General features: G+C 47.1%; 1 protein-coding gene across 3 annotated transcripts; it reads right to left on the minus strand.

The window, feature by feature from the left end:
• Positions 1–1,325: 1,325 nt before the first annotated feature.
• LOC144934635 (NXPE family member 2-like) lies at positions 1,326–16,845 on the minus strand. 3 transcript variants are annotated; one of them, XM_078860659.1, is made up of 8 exons: positions 16,735–16,845; positions 15,988–16,064; positions 14,431–14,490; positions 9,996–10,109; positions 8,559–9,259; positions 6,744–6,802; positions 4,858–5,076; positions 1,326–3,313 (listed from the first exon to the last, which is right to left on the minus strand). In XM_078860659.1, the coding sequence occupies exons 4-8, from the start codon at positions 10,077–10,079 to the stop codon at positions 2,781–2,783; spliced, it is 1,596 nt and encodes a 531-aa protein (XP_078716785.1). In that variant the 5' UTR covers positions 10,080–10,109; positions 14,431–14,490; positions 15,988–16,064; positions 16,735–16,845; the 3' UTR covers positions 1,326–2,780. The 3 variants fall into 3 exon arrangements, with proteins under 3 accessions (XP_078716785.1, XP_078716784.1, XP_078716782.1); XM_078860658.1 differs by lacking the exon at positions 15,988–16,064; XM_078860656.1 differs by lacking the exons at positions 14,431–14,490; positions 15,988–16,064; positions 16,735–16,845 and having other exon boundaries at positions 9,996–10,196.
• Positions 16,846–19,772: the final 2,927 nt, after the last annotated feature.

The following is a 19,772-nucleotide window of genomic DNA, read 5'->3' on the forward strand; positions in this document are numbered from 1 at the left end:
TAGATATGCCCCCACTATACCCCACACGCACGTGTGTGCAATTTCCCCCCTTGGCGCGTTGTTAAACCACTACACATGTAATGATTCACCTGCTCATCAGTCAATGGTAAACTGCCCGAGTCACCCACTCCCCAATCTCTCCTTCACACAGGTCTGCTGGTTTCACAATCATCCGGGACACCAGTCCGGCGGTCTCCAACACAGAATGAGGCCGGCCGTGCCGACAAAACTCTCAGATATTACATTGCCACCCGCAGGACATGAGGGATGGGGGTGAGGTCAATGGGACCCCCTATGTCTCACCTGAGTCGGGGGAACGGGAGGAGTGGAAGGGGGTTCCAGGGGTGCAGTCTATACACGGGGTTTTCCTCTTTTACCGACTGTTTTCTTAGATATAAGACCCCTAACATCACACAGCAAATGACACGCACATATTTGTGTCGACATTTTCTCACATGCGCTTGCATGTGTGCACCTGCATTCAACATACACCCACACACTCATGAAGACGTATGTTCACCACACACGCGCATTCTCGAGAAGGGTATTATGGGGAGAGCGAGGGCTACACAACATGTTAACGACACGGAATGGCTGTTGAAGTGAGTGCAAGTCTTTGAGAGACAAACTTTAATCCACGCAGCAGACGAACTGGGTCCATACCAAACTATAAAATATAATCCTTGTGCAGTGGGTTCTAAATAGGCGCACACCGAGTCTTGGAGGCAACACGTTTATTTACTAACAAAACTCGAACCGGCTAACATAACAGATAAAGGCGCAATGCTCCGAGGCTAACTTTGTACATCACGGGTTAACTTTGTACATTATGGGTTAACTACATAGGGTGGTGGCCACCGCTCCTAACCACGATGTGGTTGGACCAGGAAAGCTAACGCGCTGCCTGGCCCTCGTGTGCGAGGATCGAAGCAGGCGGCTTCATGCCCGGGTCGAACAGCCCCGCTCCCTGTCGGGACTGGGCTTATAAAGGCTGCGGCGTCACTGGGCTCCGCCCCTGGCCACGCCCCCTTCTAGATCCTTCGTGGAGGCTCTCGGTCCACACCACGTGCCCCCTCGTCCGGTCACGTGCTTTCGCGGGTTCACGCAGGATTTCATGCCCTGACCCGACCTCCGTGACACCTGGACCCTGCCCTCTCGTGAGCCCCTGATGCAGTTGTGATGCCGCAGCCGCGAAGCCGCTCTGCGGGCGCCCCACCTACGACCCCCTCACCAACCCCCCGCCCAAACACACACACATAGAGCCTCGCGGGGAAGTCGCCTGGCCCACAGGTTTTCACCCAGGAGCCCCCCCCCCCCCCCCCCCTTCGTAGGGGGGGATATTCTCCACGGTTTTCCCTGAGGCCAGGGAATTGACTGAGGCTTTCCCCAGGCTGAATTACACTGCGGCGCCGTGAATTAACGTGGAAATGCACGATCACGACGAGGCTACGCAGCCACCACGGATAGGAAACACGACACACCCACGGGTCGGCAAGCAGGGGGGCGGAGCCACGAACGGCGGGAAAACGGGGCCGTCCCTCTGATTGGTCGGGCGCTCGGCAGCAAACCGGGGCACGGACGTAGCTGAAAAGCAACGACCCGCGGCGGGAAATCCCAGCGACCTGATTGGCCGGCGGGTCGGCGCCGAATTATCTTTGATGTAGAAGACAATAAAAGGGGCACGGAGAGTGAAAGAGGCTCTCTTCTGCTCGAGTGGAGATCGGGGTGGTCACCTAGTCAGGGCCCACGAGGGCTCCGTGCAACCTCACCCCTCCGCGGCTCCCCACACAACCGAGGTGAACCGTGAGTACGTGAGGGAGAGTGGGAATTTAGAGTGAAATCGGAAGGAGGCTAATTTCAAGGAGGCGAGGGAAATCGGGTTTAGACGGCCGGGGCTAACCTAGACCTGCCCTGCTGACCCAGGCTGACCCGGGTGAGAGTATCTCGCAGACGCGCCGGAAATAAATAGTAAGCGATCGATAAAGAGCCTCGTGTGATTTCTACGAGCGCGAGGAAAGTGCGTGGTGGGGTGTGTGTGTGTGCGCGCTCGCCGTCACGAGTGTGGCCGGTGCTTCCGCGGGTGCACGCTTCGTCCGGTGGCTGCGCACTCCCGTGCTGCGTGCGGGCGGACACCCACCGCCCCCGTGGACACCCGCCACGGACACCCCCGCGGCCCTTTAAACGAGCGCTATTACCCGCCCACGGCAGCCGCCCGTGTACGAGCGACGTCACTGCCCCTTGACCCCTGACCTCCCATCCCGCGCGTGTGATTGGTGCGCGCGGTCGTGAGAGCGGAGACGCCGCGTTTGAGTGGCGGTGCGTGTGAGGGCCGTGGTGTGCCAAGGGAGTCTACCACTAATGTTGGAGGGGATGCACGTGGAGAGTGGGGGTGAATGACCCGAGGTGGTCCAGGGCCAGCCAGGAGTTATGTTTCGCAGGGGGGAAACGGCAGCAGCGAGAGAAGAAGAAGAGCAGGAAGGGGGGGGGGGATCGGGGGCCAGCAGCCCCAACACAGGACACCCAGTGGTGCCGTAGAACAGCACCCTGCGTGCAGGTACCCCTCTTCCCTCGGTACTGTCGCTGCACTGCAGTGACACTCCCATTCATGTCGCTACACTGCAGTGACACGACCATTCATGTCGCTACACTTATTAGAACACTGCCTCGTTTGGAGAAGAGCGTCAATCCATAAGTGAGCAAAAACGTACAATGCCCGCAGATGTTCAAACGTGTAATAGTTCAGTTGAATAGTGGTATGACTTAAGCGAGCCACGTAAAAACTAACAAACAAATGATAAGAACACATTCAACTGTTCTTTTACAATGGCTGTCGTGGGGTGTATGCTGAGGGAGTTGACAACAGCCGTCATTTCCCACGCGTCGACAAATGCCACATTTAGATGTTTGAACACATCGCGTGTAATTTGTACAAGCCTGTACGTGTTCCAGTTATTAAATAACTGCACGGTGCCAACATCTCTCGTGTTGGCCAGCTTCACGATGACTTTAGTGTCTGGACTCTGGCTCAGCAGCTTCTCCACTGAGGCAGCGATGTTCCTCATCCTTCTCTCGAACACCGCCAGGGGGAAAGCTGTGAAGTGGGCTCCAAGAGACAGTCCGATTACGGTGTTCTTGCCTCCAGTTATGTCGTCCAGCTGCTTCGCGATGTATTGCACGTCTCTCGAGAAGGTTAGAGACTGTGTTATGAATGGGTATCCGTGGCAGTTCCACTGCAGGATAATTTTATTTTTATCATCAAAAGCGATTTTTGGCTGCTGTTTGCCATGTTTGTGAACGTCAAAATATTTGAAACCTGAAAAGCAGAAAAAGCGAGTAAGCGCCAGTTGTAAAAAAGAACACACCGTGTCTCAGATTGTTTACACATAGCATGGTACACATTCACAACGTTAGATTTTGTAAGATATAATACGATGTTTTAAAACTGCAAAATTTATTTTAAGAATATAAACGCATGAGGAGAGAAAGTAAACAGCCCAATAAATATTTTATAAATAATTAAATATTGCACAAACCTATATGATGGCTTATGCAGGAAAGATGATGGAGGAAGAGAAATACATCTGAGAATAATCTCCAATCTACAGCTTCACAAGAAATTGTAAGAGGATGTTTTACTGAACATGCCATTTTTTCATAAGTCTTTTCCAGTCATCTTTGCACATGTATCTGCCTATTCGCATGTGTTTAAGGTGTAAGTTTGCTAGACAAAAGATAAACGGGAAATGACATGATTCAAGTGTAAATGATAATGAACATGGCTGCAACGTGAAGGTTGCTTGAAATTAATTCCATCGTGAAATACTGTGCGCATTGCTGCTAACAGGTATGCATGCAGGTCGGTATTGGGTCAATGGGGCAATTTGCCCACCTTGGTGGCACTTCTCGTATTTCATTACGTCAGGGCCAGCATATTCTACAGTCCTTTACTTTAAATGGTCCGTGTCGTACACATGCCAAGTGCAATTGCCACGTGTACTATTATTAGTTGCAGATCACTTACAGATACTGTATATGTAAAGGAATGGAAGCTTCCTCATGCCATGTTGGTCATCGGGGCTGTTTGACCTCAGTGCCAGTGTAGAATGATGAGGGTGGCTGGGTGGGTGGAGGGGTCACCCAGGACTGGGTAAGATATCACCTCAAATGTGAGCAGCGGCTGGGAATCTAACTCAGGTGGCCAGGATCCCTTAAAAGCGCAGTATGCGAGCCATAGTGCCACCGCTGAGATAACATCTTTCCGTGGGATTGTAATAGGACGTTACATGTGCAGTGACATGGAATGGATCCCTACGGAGGGTAGCGCGGGTTTCTGGAAAAAAGGGGGACCTGCTGCTGTCGCAGCCCGGTCGGCCAGCAGGGGAGGGAATGGGCGGGAGGAAGAGGATGCGGGGATAAGGTGACAGAGGGGGTACGTGAGAGGAAGCCCGAGACCTTCTGGTAGGTTCTGGAAGGGGGGCGTGGCCGAGAGGGAAGCAAGACTGCGCTGGGGGATAAAAGGGGGACCCCATGGAGAACTCGGGGTTGCTGTTGGAGTGGAACCCTGTGGAGCTACGCGAGTCATGGTCGTCATCTTCAGCGTTGTTGGTCAGGCAGCCTGTTGCTGTCCTGACCAAGTGTAGTTATTCCCTGTGCCTGTGAGGGCCTCAATAAACAGTGCCTCCCATTCTAGTGTCCGTGAAGTGCATCACTACACATGGAATGTGATCTTGGGTGCATCGTTTTTGTCCGCGACTTGTAAGCTATGTCAAGCGCCTTGATGGAAGTCACTCGACAAATATAACCAAGATTATGAACGTGAAAACAAAAAATTCCCAAGAACCGTGTCGTGCTGCTGACCTTTGGTGAAACTAACGAGGTATTCCCACCACTGGCGGATGGTGGAGTCGCCGAGGAAGTAGATATGCTTCTCCTTCAGGCACTCGGTCACTTGTTGTGGAGTGTCAAAGCGCCGCATGGCACAGTAGCTCGAGTTCCATGCACCGTTCCAGAAGAATCCGCTGGGGCTGGGGTTACCCAGTCCCGCTGTGCAGGGCGGCAACTTCTGTTCTGCCGTGTCTGGAGTTCATCAGAATGAAAACGTCAAATATCAATCATGGTGAAAATCAGACGAGTGAATATAATACTGTGTATGCACGCAATGTTCACTTGATCATGAATAATAGTAACTTGCGTAAAAAATAATGGTTTTAGTCGTTGCATACTACCGTACAGAACAAATACTGAAAAGAGCACAAAGTCGCATGGAGAGTAGCACGCTTGAAATTACATGGAGAGAAAGAAAGAGGAGCACAGGAATTAGAACGTACGCAGATTAATGACATCATCCAGACTATGAAGATAAATGAGAGTACTTGGGAAGGCCGCATTACGGCGAGGAGAATGAGAAAGGATAATGGACGATGGGCAAGAATGGTGGCGTGGCAGCGAGGGGATGGAACTCGAGGGGATGGCCACCAATGGAACAACGACATCGGTTATTGTGCAGGTGCTGGATGAACTGTTCCATCACACGATCGAGAAGTGGTAGTCATTTGGGGAGGCCTTCATCCAGCAGTGGATTGATCATGGGTGATACTGATCGACAGCAGTGAGTCAACCTTTCTTTGCTACTGTACCCACTGTTGAATTTAGTTTCAACAGAGTACGCCCTTGGCTGACCCACCAAATGAAATGCAAGAATAATGAACATCATTATTTTATACTCTTTGATTCTTTCGGTAAAGTCACGAAGGTAGAAAAATTAAAACCTACGTGACTTTACCGAAAGAAGCAAAGAGTATGGATTCCTGCAGTCACGAAAGCTTCAAATCAAAATTAATATTTGAACCAATTGTTCGTTTTGTGAGGTATCCCCAACTAGCTCGTAACTGCAAGCGAATAAAAACAATGAATGGACGCTCTGCACTCTTGGAAACCGCATTGTTTATGATCAATGAGTTTATAAAGGTCTCATATCTTTCTAGGTTACTGTATGGATTTACATTTTATCCTCGTTATTTTATATTGGCAGGTTCATACATGATCATTCACCAATGACTCATGTATGATATAATTGAACACATTCATAAATTACGTCATGTACCGCCTGGAACATTGCCACATACCCCCAGGGCTCCGCGTAGTACGTTATATAATTGAATCACGCATAAAGTCTGTCTTGTTATATTTGATTTATCACTAGAGTACTTTACTTATCTCTGCCATTTTTTCATTGTTTATACAATACTATATTACCCATAATACTATGCGATCCAATTATTTTGGACATGAAAAACGGTGGAAATTGTGGGCCCAATGATGAACTATCTCAGTAAGACAATACCGTCGATATATTCCACACAGCCATTAGAGTTGGTGATCACTGCCTTTTTACACGACCGAGAAAGTGGCGAAGGTGCAGGCGTGCAACCGCTCGCTGGCAGAAGGGACTCCACGCGGGAGCTCTTCGAGGCCCTCTGGAGCGTATTTGTCCTCATTTTCCATGCGGGCAAGATGTCTAGTCCCCGCCAGATGAGACCTGCCGATAAGGCCGGCTGTGGTGAACCCATTCACACCGCTGGTGGAGAGTGGCGCGGGGGATTTAAGAAACTTGCCACCGTTTTAACTGCCGCACCGGGAGGTCGAACCGGCTACGTCTGAATTGCGAGTCCAGTGCGATGGCCGCTACACCGCGGTGGCAGCATCGCAAACGACATTGGAAATATGTTTGAGAAAGCACTCACTGTTCGGCGGGTGAGTTGTCACTGTGTAATTTACATTTAATGGCACATATAGTCGACCCCTGTAATAAAAATAAAAAGGTTGTTAATAATTACTCAAGTATTTAATATGCTCACAATGGAATTTTTTTTACAAGTATAGCTTTCAAATTTTGTAAACTATACATGACGATTTCGCATTGTGTGGTACCAGAGAATACTTGTGGTCAATGTTAAACCCTGGATATTCTATTGGAACACAGCTCACATAAGCCTGCATATGGTCCCACGCATTGATGCAATTACGCATCTGTACACTCAGAATGCAGTCGACACAACCTCCGCTGTCTGCTTTACCACAGTGGCGAGGAGTTGTTAACTACCTAGCCCGCATACAGGAGGGCGTGGGTTCCATCCCGACCCTAACACCTGTATCTTTGAAGTTTGCATGTTCTCCCCGTGGTTGAGCTCTCATTTGTGGCCAGGTCGCTTCTGAAAAAGAGCTATGTAGCTCAGTAAACCTTACCTGGTCAAATAAAATACATTGTTTAGTTAATCGGCATCATCTGGCTCTCGGTCTTCCACTCGCTAACATTTGAACGCCCATTGCCCACGTGACTGCACTCATCCACTCTGCACAATGCGTCCCACCTTCCAAAAGCGTCTCTCCGATTTAATTCGCAATTTTGATTTAGAACTTTCGTGACTGCAGGGATACATATTCTTGGTTGTTTCGGTAAAGTCACGTAGAAGGGAAACAATAAAATAATAAAAATATAAAACAATAAAATTCTCACCTCACAACGTTTCGACTGCAACACAAGCAACAGTTGATGATGATTGCTTGTGTTACAGTCGAAACGTGAGAATTTTATTGTTTTATATTTTTATTATTTTATTGTTTCCCTTCTACCTGACTTTACCGAAAGAACCAAGAATATGAATTCACAATGTTTTCCGTTCCATTCTATTCTGAACGTACATATTGTCCTAAACGTACTGCTTATCCTAAACTGCGACAAAGTACTTTTGTCCGACTCGTGCAACTACATTCAGACGACAGAAGTTTAGTTTCAAGGTTGCTTTGTTAAAATACAGCCCTGACCTGGACAGAAGTAACAGACATTGCTCCTACTCGATCGTCCATCTCTTAACACGAGTCTATCAAATATTTACTCAATCGTGTGTCTTATATACATTACATTGTGTACGTTATTCTACGTAAAAATACACCAAATCTGTTACTCTCTCCATATCCTTACTTTCTACAGCCATATGTGATTAAGCCTAACCACTTCATATTTTAGAAAAATCAGCTCCCAGGTAAGCTATGTGAAATGTAAAACCGATACCGTACTCCATGCTAAACATAAACATATTTATAGTTAGACCAAACAACTTATCTGATGTTTAGTTTCTTTCACGTTTTGGTTACTTTACTGGAATGTTTTTTTAATCATTTGTGATCCACTGAATTAACAAATTGACCGTGCACGCATGTCAGAGACATGCCCTCCCAAGGGGTGGTCCAGGCAAATGACTTCAATAAAACATCGAAGCGTTGGATGCAGCAGCGCCGTCTCTGCCGCACTCGTTCACTCACGTTCAGCACAATTGGCCCGATCATCAATGTCTCGCATCCTCCCTTCCACAAAACAAGCTATTTTATTTATATTTCATCCTAATTTAAATAAATACTGCTAATTAGAGCAGTAGACAATCAGAAGAGTAATGCTGCAAAACGATTGCCAAGCCAGGGTCACAATGACCTCCTGCTGCTCTGCAGCTGCGCACACTTGTCGTCTGGAAAGTGGCTCGTTGTTTTCACTCGCGTTATACCTTGCAAAGAGTGCCTCTTCTTGCTTCGAGACGTAACTTCTTTGTCTGTTGTAAGACCTAAAATTCTGCAGCGCAGAGCAAGACATATTCGCCGGCTTTTCACAACTCCACGGCTCTCCGGTTGCCGGGTCGGTCAAATCGCACACCTCTTTGTCCGTGCTGAGGTGGACGTTGCAGTTGGTGACTTTCTTCACTTTGCCGGAGACGAACGTGCCCAGGAAGACGATTTTGTTGGGGATTGTCTCCCTGACCCTGTCCAGCACCGCGACCGCCTCAGCGGGGTGCACGAGCATGAGGCTCAGCTTGCTGTCCCCGGCCCACAGCAGGCGCAGGGCCACGCCGTAGGAGCCGTCCCCGTGGTCCGCCACCTCGCCCGGAGAGGCGGCGCGCAGCCGCTCGTTGTACATCCTGGCCAGGATGAAGTCGCCCCCGGAGCGCTTCCTTCTGTTGGCGGCATCGTGCATCTGCACCACCACGTTCAGTGTGCTCCCGATGCTGTACATCGCTTGGGGATTTACAACAGCGACAACGCTGTTGTTTGCGGCTGTCACGAAGGAGAAATCCGTGATTTTTTCCGCCGCCGCCGTCGTCGCTGCACTTGTTGCTTCCGCGGAACCCGGCGCCCTCTCGGTGGCAGAGGCATTGAGTGTCACGCGGCTCCGTTGCACCATGGTGAATGCCTCGATCCTCTCAATAACTTCCTGGAAAGTGATCATGGAGACACTTAAAGAAAAACGTTTCTGCCAAAACATCTCCAGTATAATCGAGGTACAGTATTCTGAGTGCGGTAGTGAACAGTCGGGCCTGTTTAGTGCATAAGAACAAAACAACCAAAATATGGACTCGCAGAGTTATTTTAATGAAATTAAAACGATGCCATTAGCCACAAATCCACCACGACAGCGCAGAATACGTGCTAGTTGCTGCGTGTAAGTAAACTAACATGCAACATCATTATAATGCTGGAGTCATCCAGGCTGATAAGAGCATTCGACCAAAATGTCCACAAGTGCATTCTAGAACCATCCCTGCCGCCCTCCGCTCCCTCCAACGGCTTCCCCATCGCCAACAGGCCCAGAGCGGCGAGATCAGCGCCTCTCCCTCCCCGACCCCGAACCACAGCTCACGGGGCAACTCCCCACGACTCGTGACCTCCTCCTCCTCTCTACACCCATGGGCAGCCCGCTGCCGGGCGTCATTCTCCATGACATCCCCCGCCGTCTGGATCGCAGCCATCAGAATGATCATGATCATCCCCTCGCTGCTCATTCACAGCAGCAGCGGCAGCGTCCAACCCAAAATATCACACATAGCAATAAATAGCATGCCATAGAGCACGTCTATAGTATCTAACCTATATCTATTTTATGTCAGTTTGTTGATATATTTAAAAACCCCAAATATACGCATGTGATAAATTCTCGAATAAACACGGACCTCATGGTATATGGTGAACCCGACGGACAGCAGCAACAGCAGCAGTCCTAAAAGCAGTGTCGCTACGTTTCTTTTCAGCTTCATTGCACTTGCAGATCTGTCCAGGCGTTCAACCTGTGTGCAGATAACACGTTCTGTTAGCAGGATTGATGACATGGTAATAAAATGAAACATATCGTGTACTCTATGCATGTGTAAAGAAGCTCCTTAGAGACGTCCATGAAGATGAGGGTAAGTCTTTATTTGCGTAGGCGTAGATGTCCACAGCTCTGCGATGGGTTCAGCACCAGCGTGGCCTCACCACTCCGCTCCCCTCTCTGTCCACTTCGCCCCAGGCCAGCGCCCCGACTGGCGGCCTCGCTCCCCTTTTCCATCTTTCTCTCCCCGCCATTAATTCGACGGTGCTCTCCTCTCCTCCGCATGTCACACCTTCGGCCACCTGCTCTTAATTATTACAACCTGTTCTAATGTGTACATCTTGAACGTATCTCTATTTCGTTCCCTACACATGTATGTTGAACTTCTTTCGCTCCGTAAAGAGTGTTGTATATGTGACCCTTTTTCCAAAATTCATATTAAGAATAATTCTGCCAAAAAAAAATATATATTTTTTAATCGCGGGGTCACTTGGAGCGCAAACAAAGGTTGTAGTACCCACCCTCACCACAGCTGCCTTTCACACTCGAGGCCAGAGGGTAGGAGATGAACCATAAAATATACTTAAAGGACCCCCCCCCCCCGTACAAAGGAGAGGAAGAAGGGGCGTTGTCACACGGGCTTCAAAAGCTGCACCCACAAGCAGGGTGGCGAAAAGCGAACATCCGGGTTTTGTGGGCTAGTTTAGCTAAATAATAACAATTCCAAAACTTAGCGACCGACGTAAGTACACCTCGCACTCGCTCCAATTAAAAAGCAGGCTACAATCTACATCAGTGGATCATTACTCCTCATTTATTAATTATGTAATGTACTCCATAGGAAAAGAGCCTCCCAACCGCCTTTGTCTTCCCGCAGCATGGATAGCAAGATTTGCACACAAGCAAAGAACATCTCCCCATAAAAATCAAACCTCGATGGAAATACTGTGAACCCGGCTATAACATACCTTGAATCACTTACAATCTAAACTATAAGAGGTAAAGTGAGTTTCATTTTAACTTCCAAACAGAAACTTGAAAGCTTGTGTGAGACAAAGAGTAACACCCACCACGAGAAAGGACCCCCCCTCCTTCCAGGTTAATTATTGCAGAGGCTGAACGGACAATCTGGGACAGCTGCTTCGTTTGAATAACTTAATTATTCCAATAAATCAGAACACACACACACGGACACACATACCACTCCCCCTCCCCACAGCAAGCGATATTAAAGCAAAGTTGGGCTTTTGTGAACAGAGAGAGGGGAGGGAATATACAATTCTAAGTACGAACACGACTCACAAATCGTCAGTCTTGCTTCAGCCTTGCTCAGGCTTGCGGTGCCGTCGCAAGGGAGCAGGCACCGTCATACCATGGGTGTCATGTCTCGCAGAGAGAAGTGACGATGCGTGGTTGAGTGCGGGGTTCGACATGAGTCGACAAGAGTATCGCTGAAAGTTGTACGCTACATTTACCCTGATGTGTTCGCTCGCAAAGTCAAGGATTGCGAAAAGTGGTATTGTACTAAGCTTTGACAGTTGTTTAAGAGGTGTGCGAATACAATTCACAAACTTTGTGAGTGAGCGCCAGCAACAGCGCCGGACAATCATCACCACCGACACAGAAGAAGCGCCATCAGAAGAAGTATCGCTCGAAATCATTCTGCTCTGGGCACCGACTCACAAGAGCCACTGCAGTTCGAGATAAGCTGACGAGAATTCCAGCATCATCCGCGTGAAATAGCGGAAAGCGCCCAACGTCGATCAAGCAACGAACGCTATCTGACGACGGGATCATCGCGCACCACGACGGCGAGCGTCGCGCCGACTCGTCATCCAGCAGCGGACAAACAGCTGCCGACGGCGCCCTGAGCGAGACAGGGAGCAACAAAGCCGTTTGTATGACGCCCACCCTCACACTCAAAGCTCCACAGGTAACAAACTACATTTTGATGCAAGGAATGCCCAACCTCGGCGTCTGCTGTATGCGAAGAATTGATCAAAGAAGACTAATTATAAAAGTGCAGGAACCATCAGCTGGCAGTGAAGGCATCGCGGCTCATCGAGTGATAAGAATACGTTGTTTAATAAGTACATTAGTCGTTTTTTGTTTTTTTTCTAATCGCATAAATTACAAATAGATTCATCGAGACGAAGTAAACTTATGAAACCTTCGTCACGAGTCTACACGCTCACAGAGAGAGAATATCGTGTTAAACCTGTTTCTTTGTCATAGAACATTGCCCACTAATTAATTAAAACTTAGCCAGAGACAAGAATCTCCCATAAGAGGGCACGCACGCCGTCGCACACCATTGTTCCAAGACATTTCGTTAAATATATAATCTTGCCGATGAATCTATTGACGTATACTTTCGCCCTTGGGGTATAATATTTTGCTTTTATTGCCTTTCGTATGACTATCATCGCATGCCTGTTTTAAAGACTCTCCATCACCGTCTAAGCTCGCGTTACGCGGTGGAATTAATTATATGTGCGGTTGCTAAAGTGAAACAATGTAATCCCCGATGGTACCGTGGATAATTCCAAGCATGAGAGTTCGCATATTAGAGTGTCATGTTTTTGTTTAGAATTAAAATTGCTTAAAACAGAAGTGTTTGAGTGTTTCTTTCCTAAGTTCATGCATAGCAATCTTATTTATAAGAACTGTATCCTGCGTTGAGATATGACTTTGGAGACCTAACATAACATAAACACACTAAGATATAATCAATTAATGTTTAAGCAAGAATAATTGCAGTATCTCGATTGATAAATACGATCCTGGACAACGAAGCTAAGCCTAATTATCATAACTGCCCACATTAGCATAATCGCAAACATTCGCATGAACTAATAAGATCAGCTCCCTGATTAGCTTAATTCATGCGCATATTTACATAAATGAGCATATTTCCTAGACTTACGCATTTTTTAAATCTTCATTTAATTTTTATTATTTTTATCAATTTTTCATAACCTGACATACAACAAGAGCAAACCCTGATGATCATATGTGCAGGAGGACAACAAACTAGACACAAAAAGCAGTTCAAAAGAAATGAGTTTTCAATCGAATTATTTAAAAGTGGAATTCTGCTCATATTTTGGTTTACTCACAATTCTCCACGGCAAGGCATAATGAGTTTGTGTTGCATTGAACGGTGCCCCAGAGTTTGGATGGAGTGCTCTTACTAATCACATCCGGTAACACAGCAGCATTTGTTTAAGAAAAATTCAAAACTGGACCCAAGTTTGCATTTTCAACAAATGCTGCTTGATATTGGTCTGGAAATCCAATAAACTGATGGACTAAAATACGTATATGTTTTATATGTGAAAGGTGTGAGAAGTCTTAATCCAGCAGTGAAGTTACATTGGGCTGTGTTTGTGAGATTGTCAAATACTAAATGATATAACTTAAATACATGTGCAGCTTGTAATTTCAAATTCCACTTTAGGGTTGACTCAGCCCATCATTCTTACAAAGTCAACAGTGGTTGCCATAGGAATGTGGAATTTCCACCACTGGCTCAGAGCCGAGCACCACCTCACTGTTCACTGGAGCAGAAACGATATCTTTGACTTTGTTACAATATCATTTGTATCTCCCACCCTTCGGAGCATAAACACCACTCATTGTTACTCTGTAATAATGCATAACTAGATCTTGACTTCAAGATTTCGTGACTGCAGGAATCCATACTCTTTGGGTCTTTCGGTAAAGTCACGTAGGTAGAGAAAATAATGACAATAAAATGATAAAAATAGATCTTGATTTTAAGCTTTCGTAACTGCAGGAATCCATACTCTTTGGTTCTCTCGGTAAAGTCACATAGGTATAAAATAAAATAAATCACGACGTTTCGGGCGCAACACAAGCATCCATCATCAGGTGGGAAAGTATGGTCTGCTGCAAACTATTCTCCACAGCAAGGCATACATATTTTATTGTTATTATTTTTTTCTATCTACGTGACTTTACCAAAAGACCCAAAGAATATGAATACATAACTAGTTAGCAACACCATAAACATGTCAAGGATGTTGCTGAACACAGTCCCGAGCGTGTTAAGCAAGGCATGCGACTCAGTAACCACAACTTTTCCATTCAGTTTACTCCGTGGCTCCATATCCCTCCATACATTTGCCTTATAATCGTCTCGTACTTATGACAATCCACTATTCCCATCAATCAGCATTGTGTCAGGAGATTACAAAATGTACATCGGGAATTCTTAAAAGAAGCCATGCATCACGTTATTTGAGGGAACAGGCCCTGAAAGATGACGTTCCTACCTTACTGCTTCTCTCCAACACCAGCTTGAGGAGCACCCTTATTGTGCCTTGTGTTCAGTTCTGGAATTCACACATTTAAGCAAAAAATCAAATCGAGGACCGGGCTGAAACAGTCTTCTTGCTATGATTGAAAACCGGTTAAATCTTAATTTGTTGCTCAGATTAGAAATCAGGGTATCACTCGAGTCAACTTTATGCCTCCACTCGTGCATGATTATTTATAATTAATTTCAGCGACTTGGTCACTTCTTTATTTCAGCTAAGTTGCCACGACGTGGCAAATTGAAACACAAGAGACCCCACTCGAGACAAGCCGCCACAACGCACAACAGTAACGCACAACAGTAACGCACAACAGTAATGCAGCAGCATTTCTCTACTTAGTGGTATCTACGCAGCAGGTTGTGCTGCAGTGAACTTGGGTACTTTTAAATATAGAGTTTATGTTGTGTGTGTTTATTTGAAGTTTTATTAGATTCGATAGTATTGGTCATGAGCTAGCTCTGATTCGACATAAACTCCAGTTGTGTTTTCAAGTCAAAGCAACTGGCTGCTCAAACAAGTTTAATTTATTTTCGTGATTTTTTTTTTTACCGAAGAAAGCCTCGCTGAGTCCCGAGACTCTTTTTAAAGAGGGTCTTGCCAAGTTTTCACAGTAACGGCGATGTTGCTGCTGCTACTGCGTGATCCAATCAAAGACAAAATCCCCCGTATAGCCTTAACAAGTAATTTGCAGCTACAGTACCTTTTCAGCACTTTGATGTGTGGCCAATACCAGTTACATTGTTCGCTTTTAGCAACCACGTTGCAGGTTTAAAATGAAGATATCTCGATGCCTTGCGGGAGGGATGACCATATTTCATCTTCAGAATTTGATGTTTTTCTTCCAATTCCAGTTCAGGTGACCCTCGCGTAACGTCCCCCATAGACGCGAATGCGCAGTGACGCAGTTCCCCCTTTAGGAACATACTTGACACTTACGATTTGCGTTTCACAGTTACGCGCTCAAAGCAGATTTGGCATTTTCTAAACATAACGTCGTTTTTTATTATACAAATTCTAAATCATAACAAATATTTCGCAGGTGAACTCAAATGTCACTGCACCATGGTCGTGCCAAATGCCCACGGGCTGGGCGTAGCAATCTCATTTTGTAATAATCTTTGTAATGAGTAATATTCTCAGACTTAATTTCTGTATTATTATTATTGATTAAAATCCTAAGTAATTTTTGAAAAGTTAATAATATAAAGCGTTAAATGTATATGTATTTTGTAAATCCAGGGTTAAAATAAAGCAATTACTGAATATAGTACTTCGTTTTCTTAGGTAACGCACTCCTTATAATGTCCACGTCTATGGGGAACATCGTCTCCGTACAGCGCGATTCGACTTACGCGCTGTTTTTCATGATCGCATGTCGCGTGTTATGCCAGGGAGTCTCGTACATTTATGTTATTTTCTAATAGAAATGATGATAGTTGTCATTTGTGGCGGAGACGTGGCGAGGCGGTGGCCCCGTGCTGCCGGCCCGCTCGGCTCCACTGCAGCACTCACCTTGACGACTGCGCTCGCTAGAGGCGGCAGCTGGCCAGGATCGGGCACAACTTTTAGCCAACTTTTCACCCAGACACCTGGAGAGCGCGGACCAAGTGTTTCTGATACAACGTTAAAACTAACAATAACATTTTTAAGAATCGCAGTTGAGAGGAAAACGACTGTGCTGTGTGCTAGAGTCTTGCTGCGACTGCGTTGCCACTCAAACGCAACATCTTCACGGGTAGGAGGAAGAGATATTATAAAACGAAGTTTCGAGAAAAAATACTGTGGACAACAATGAGTTGAATCAATGCCGTTACGAAACCTGTGGCAAGAGCAAATGCTAGCTTATGCGAACGAAATAGTAATTAACACAATTACACGTCTATTTCTTAAGATGCATCGAGCGACATGTATTCACATTGTGAACAGAATACGGTGCAGTACGTTTAGCTAACCAGAGGCGTGTCGAATTGAGTATCACGCTCGTTTAACACTAGTAGGCTTTCGCGACCAATATAATCCATAAAACAGTTTTATTGGGTTTAACAACACATTTATCTTTACGCGATCTGACAACAACAAAAACACTTTATTCTGGATAGTATAAAGTTGCTGTTTCTTGAAATGTGTAAGAGATAATAAAGATACGAATGCATTCTACGGAGCCCCTGTAAGAGTAACGAGCACAGGAGGCTGATGCGCCCTCTGAGTGATTCGAAGCGAAATCGCGGCGCAGGGCGCGAGCCCTCGTCCTGTACTCACGGCGGCGGTCGCCAGTCGCGATGCCGCTGCAACCCCGTGGCACCGCGGAATCTGCCACGAGACTCCGGGCGCGGCCCGGGCGGCCACCGCGGAGATCCGCCCCGAGCCCCGTGGCAGCGGCGGCGCTCGAGCAAAGGTCCCTCCCCCCCCCCACACAAAGTGACGCCCACGGAGGCAGTCACCCAAAGCCACGCCGTGTGACACCAGCTGCTGTTCGTGCACAACATGAACCCTCCCCTCTACACATACATAACATCCATGTTCTTACTTAAATTGTGTAAAAGTACCAATATATCACAACACAGTGCAACAAAATATTGAATGAATAGAATGAAACATTCAATTGTACTGTCCATTTGGAAGTTGTATATTTACCTGTTGTGATTACGGTGATGAGCAGACGCACGATCACCACGGGGAAGGCGCAATCCGACACCGGCACTTGCTGAGTTGAATTCATCTTTTTTTCTGACTTTAGCTTCCTCCACTCACTTCAGCTGAGACCCCACGATCGCGATACAAGAAACACAACACATTTAGTGCAAGTTCTCATCCCGTAACCGCGAGGCATTGCTGACAAAGGCACGAAAGTGAATCTGACAACGTTTACTAATGCAGTATGCAATCGCGAAACTTATCTAATTTTGCGAACTAAAAATCCGCGAATGGAGAGGTTTTTTGCGTGCTAAAGTAACTTCAGTCCACGTGTCATCACCTGCACACCACAATATTTATACAAGCACCATCACGCCCCATGAACCAGTACAACCTTGAAGTGTGTATGTGTAATGCGATAAAATCGTAGTGGTTGAATTTTTACACCACACAAATGCTTCTATACAAACGTGGAAGGCAAGGGAGACCCGCCTCTGTGAGTATGGCAGCGTGTGCTGTGTGATGGGCAGCCTAACCAGCGCTGCAGACTGCATCGGTGTAACTTGCCTCGAGATTGAGGGGGCTCAACATTATCTTAGCACATGCCTGGGCTCAAGTATGGGTTCCATCACATCTCATGTAAACGTCGACGTATAGACATACACATGATGCATCTATAGTTTATCAACTGTCACAAAGCTGGTAAAAATAAATCCATAAAACATACATCTGGATTTCATCGGTACTGGTCCAATGAATCGAACCCATCCAGGCCCTTCTTGCTATGAAGTGCAAATCGAGTGGAAGTGCAATAATTCCAGTACTCACGGACAGAAGACACCATTGCAAGTGTCCTTGGGGAGCAGTGGAAGTCCCCATCACCCGATGAGGTCCCTTCGCGCAGCTCCACCGCAGCAGCAATGCGGGCTCAGGGCAGCGAGCCGCCCGCTCGGCCTGCCGGTTAGATTCCAGTCCAATATCACCCAATCTTGCAGACACTTTGTTTACCATGAAACTGTCGGTCGCTATGGCTTGTGTCGTACTTTATGGATAATTTGTGGCCTCAGAAATCCGTGTTCGTCAGATGATGATCCCCTGGGGCGAGATCACAGCGGTAGCGACCAACACGTTCCTTGGCTGTGGACAATGGAGGATGCCAACATCGTGGATCAAACTTGATTTGGAGCTTTCGTGACTGCAGGAATTAATCTTTGGTTCTTTCGGTAAAGTCACGTAGAAAGAAAAAATGAATTAAATAATAGCATACGACATGGATCTTCTTCACAAAAGTCCCACGCGCACCTCTGCGCACCATTATTGACGACGGAACACGATGGCACGCGCTCTCCAAATGGGGGTCTCGTGTCAATATTGATTCTTTGCTGGGTTGTGCATTTTTTGTCAATATTGATTCTTTGCTGGGTTGTGCATTTTTGAAAGATTTATACTGCTCCTAGCTTTTATTTATACATTTTTACTTTATCATTATTGCACATGCTCCATCCACTGCTGGATGAAGGCATCCCCAACCCATCACCACCTACAAACCACGTGGTACATTTCGCATTGTTTCCCGCACCTCCGATTAGCACCCTTGACGACGTACCGCGCGAAAGAAGTTCAACATACGTACTGTACACACACAAAGGGTCAAGGTGCAGCCCTGCAATTGATTTCTAACGCCCCTGCTGCTGGAAAGGGCCTCGACTACATTCGGCAAGACGAAGCTCTAGCGGGTATTTTGCCTACTCTTCCATGCTGACCAGACACAATAAACGAGCTGGGCGTACCCACTTATCACCCTACCACACGTGAGCTGCCTTGTGGATACCCATTGAGACCGCTTCGTGTGCAGAGGTGCGGGGGACTTAGAGACGCGCACCATTGTTTCACCTGCCGCGCCCGGAGATCAAATTTAATTGGCAGCTCCCTTCGTATCTCAGTTATAAAGGAAGCTGTTCAAATATATCGGTTTGCACTCCTCGCAATCGCATGAAAAAGCACGCTTAAATATCGGTTACCGGTTCGCCACACACATCGACAGGAGCACATCGCACCTTTTAGTGGCGATATGAGGGGAGCTGCCCCGCAACAGGTAGCGGTGGTACAGGTAGAGGTGGTGCAGGTAGAGGTGGTACAGGTAGTGGTGGTGCAGGTAGTGGTGGTGCAGGTAGTGGTGGTGCAGGTAGAGGTGGTGCAGGTAGTGGTGGTGCAGGTAGAGGTGGTATAGGTAGTGGTGGTGCAGGTAGAGGTGGTGCAGGTAGTGGTGGTGCAGGTAGTGGTGGTGCAGGTAGAGGTGGTGCAGGTAGTGGTGGTGCAGGTAGAGGTGGTGCAGGTAGTGGTGGTGCAGGTAGAGGTGGTGCAGGTAGAGGTGGTGCAGGTAGTGGTGGTGCAGGTAGAGGTGGTGCAGGTAGTGGTGGTGCAGGTAGAGGTGGTGCAGGTAGAGGTGGTGCAGGTAGTGGTGGTGCAGGTAGAGGTGGTGCAGGTAGTGGTGGTGCAGGTAGAGGTTGTGCAGGTAGAGGTGGTGCAGGTAGTGGTGGTGCAGGTAGTGGTGTGCAGGTAGAGGTGGTGCAGGTAGAGGTGGTGAAGGTAGTGGTGGTACAGGTAGAGGTGGTACAGGTAGAGGTGGTACAGGTAACGTGGTACAGGTAGAGGTGGTACAG

This window comes from Lampetra fluviatilis, chromosome 10 (genome assembly GCF_964198595.1).
Source record: "Lampetra fluviatilis chromosome 10, kcLamFluv1.1, whole genome shotgun sequence".
NCBI lineage: Eukaryota > Metazoa > Chordata > Hyperoartia > Petromyzontiformes > Petromyzontidae > Lampetra > Lampetra fluviatilis.

What these genes read in the sequence shown, in the direction of transcription:
- LOC144934635 (XM_078860656.1), bottom strand. Translation starts at nt 10,187, where the DNA reads ATGCATAGAGTACACGATATGTTTCATTTTATTACCATGTCATCAATC. An exon ending in GAAGAGGCACTCTTTGCAAG is followed by an intron (nt 6,803 to 8,558) that starts GTATAACGCGAG and finishes TTTTTATTACAG; the next exon opens with GGGTCGACTATATGTGCCAT. An exon ending in GACAACTCACCCGCCGAACA is followed by an intron (nt 5,077 to 6,743) that starts GTGAGTGCTTTC and finishes GATGAACTCCAG; the next exon opens with ACACGGCAGAACAGAAGTTG.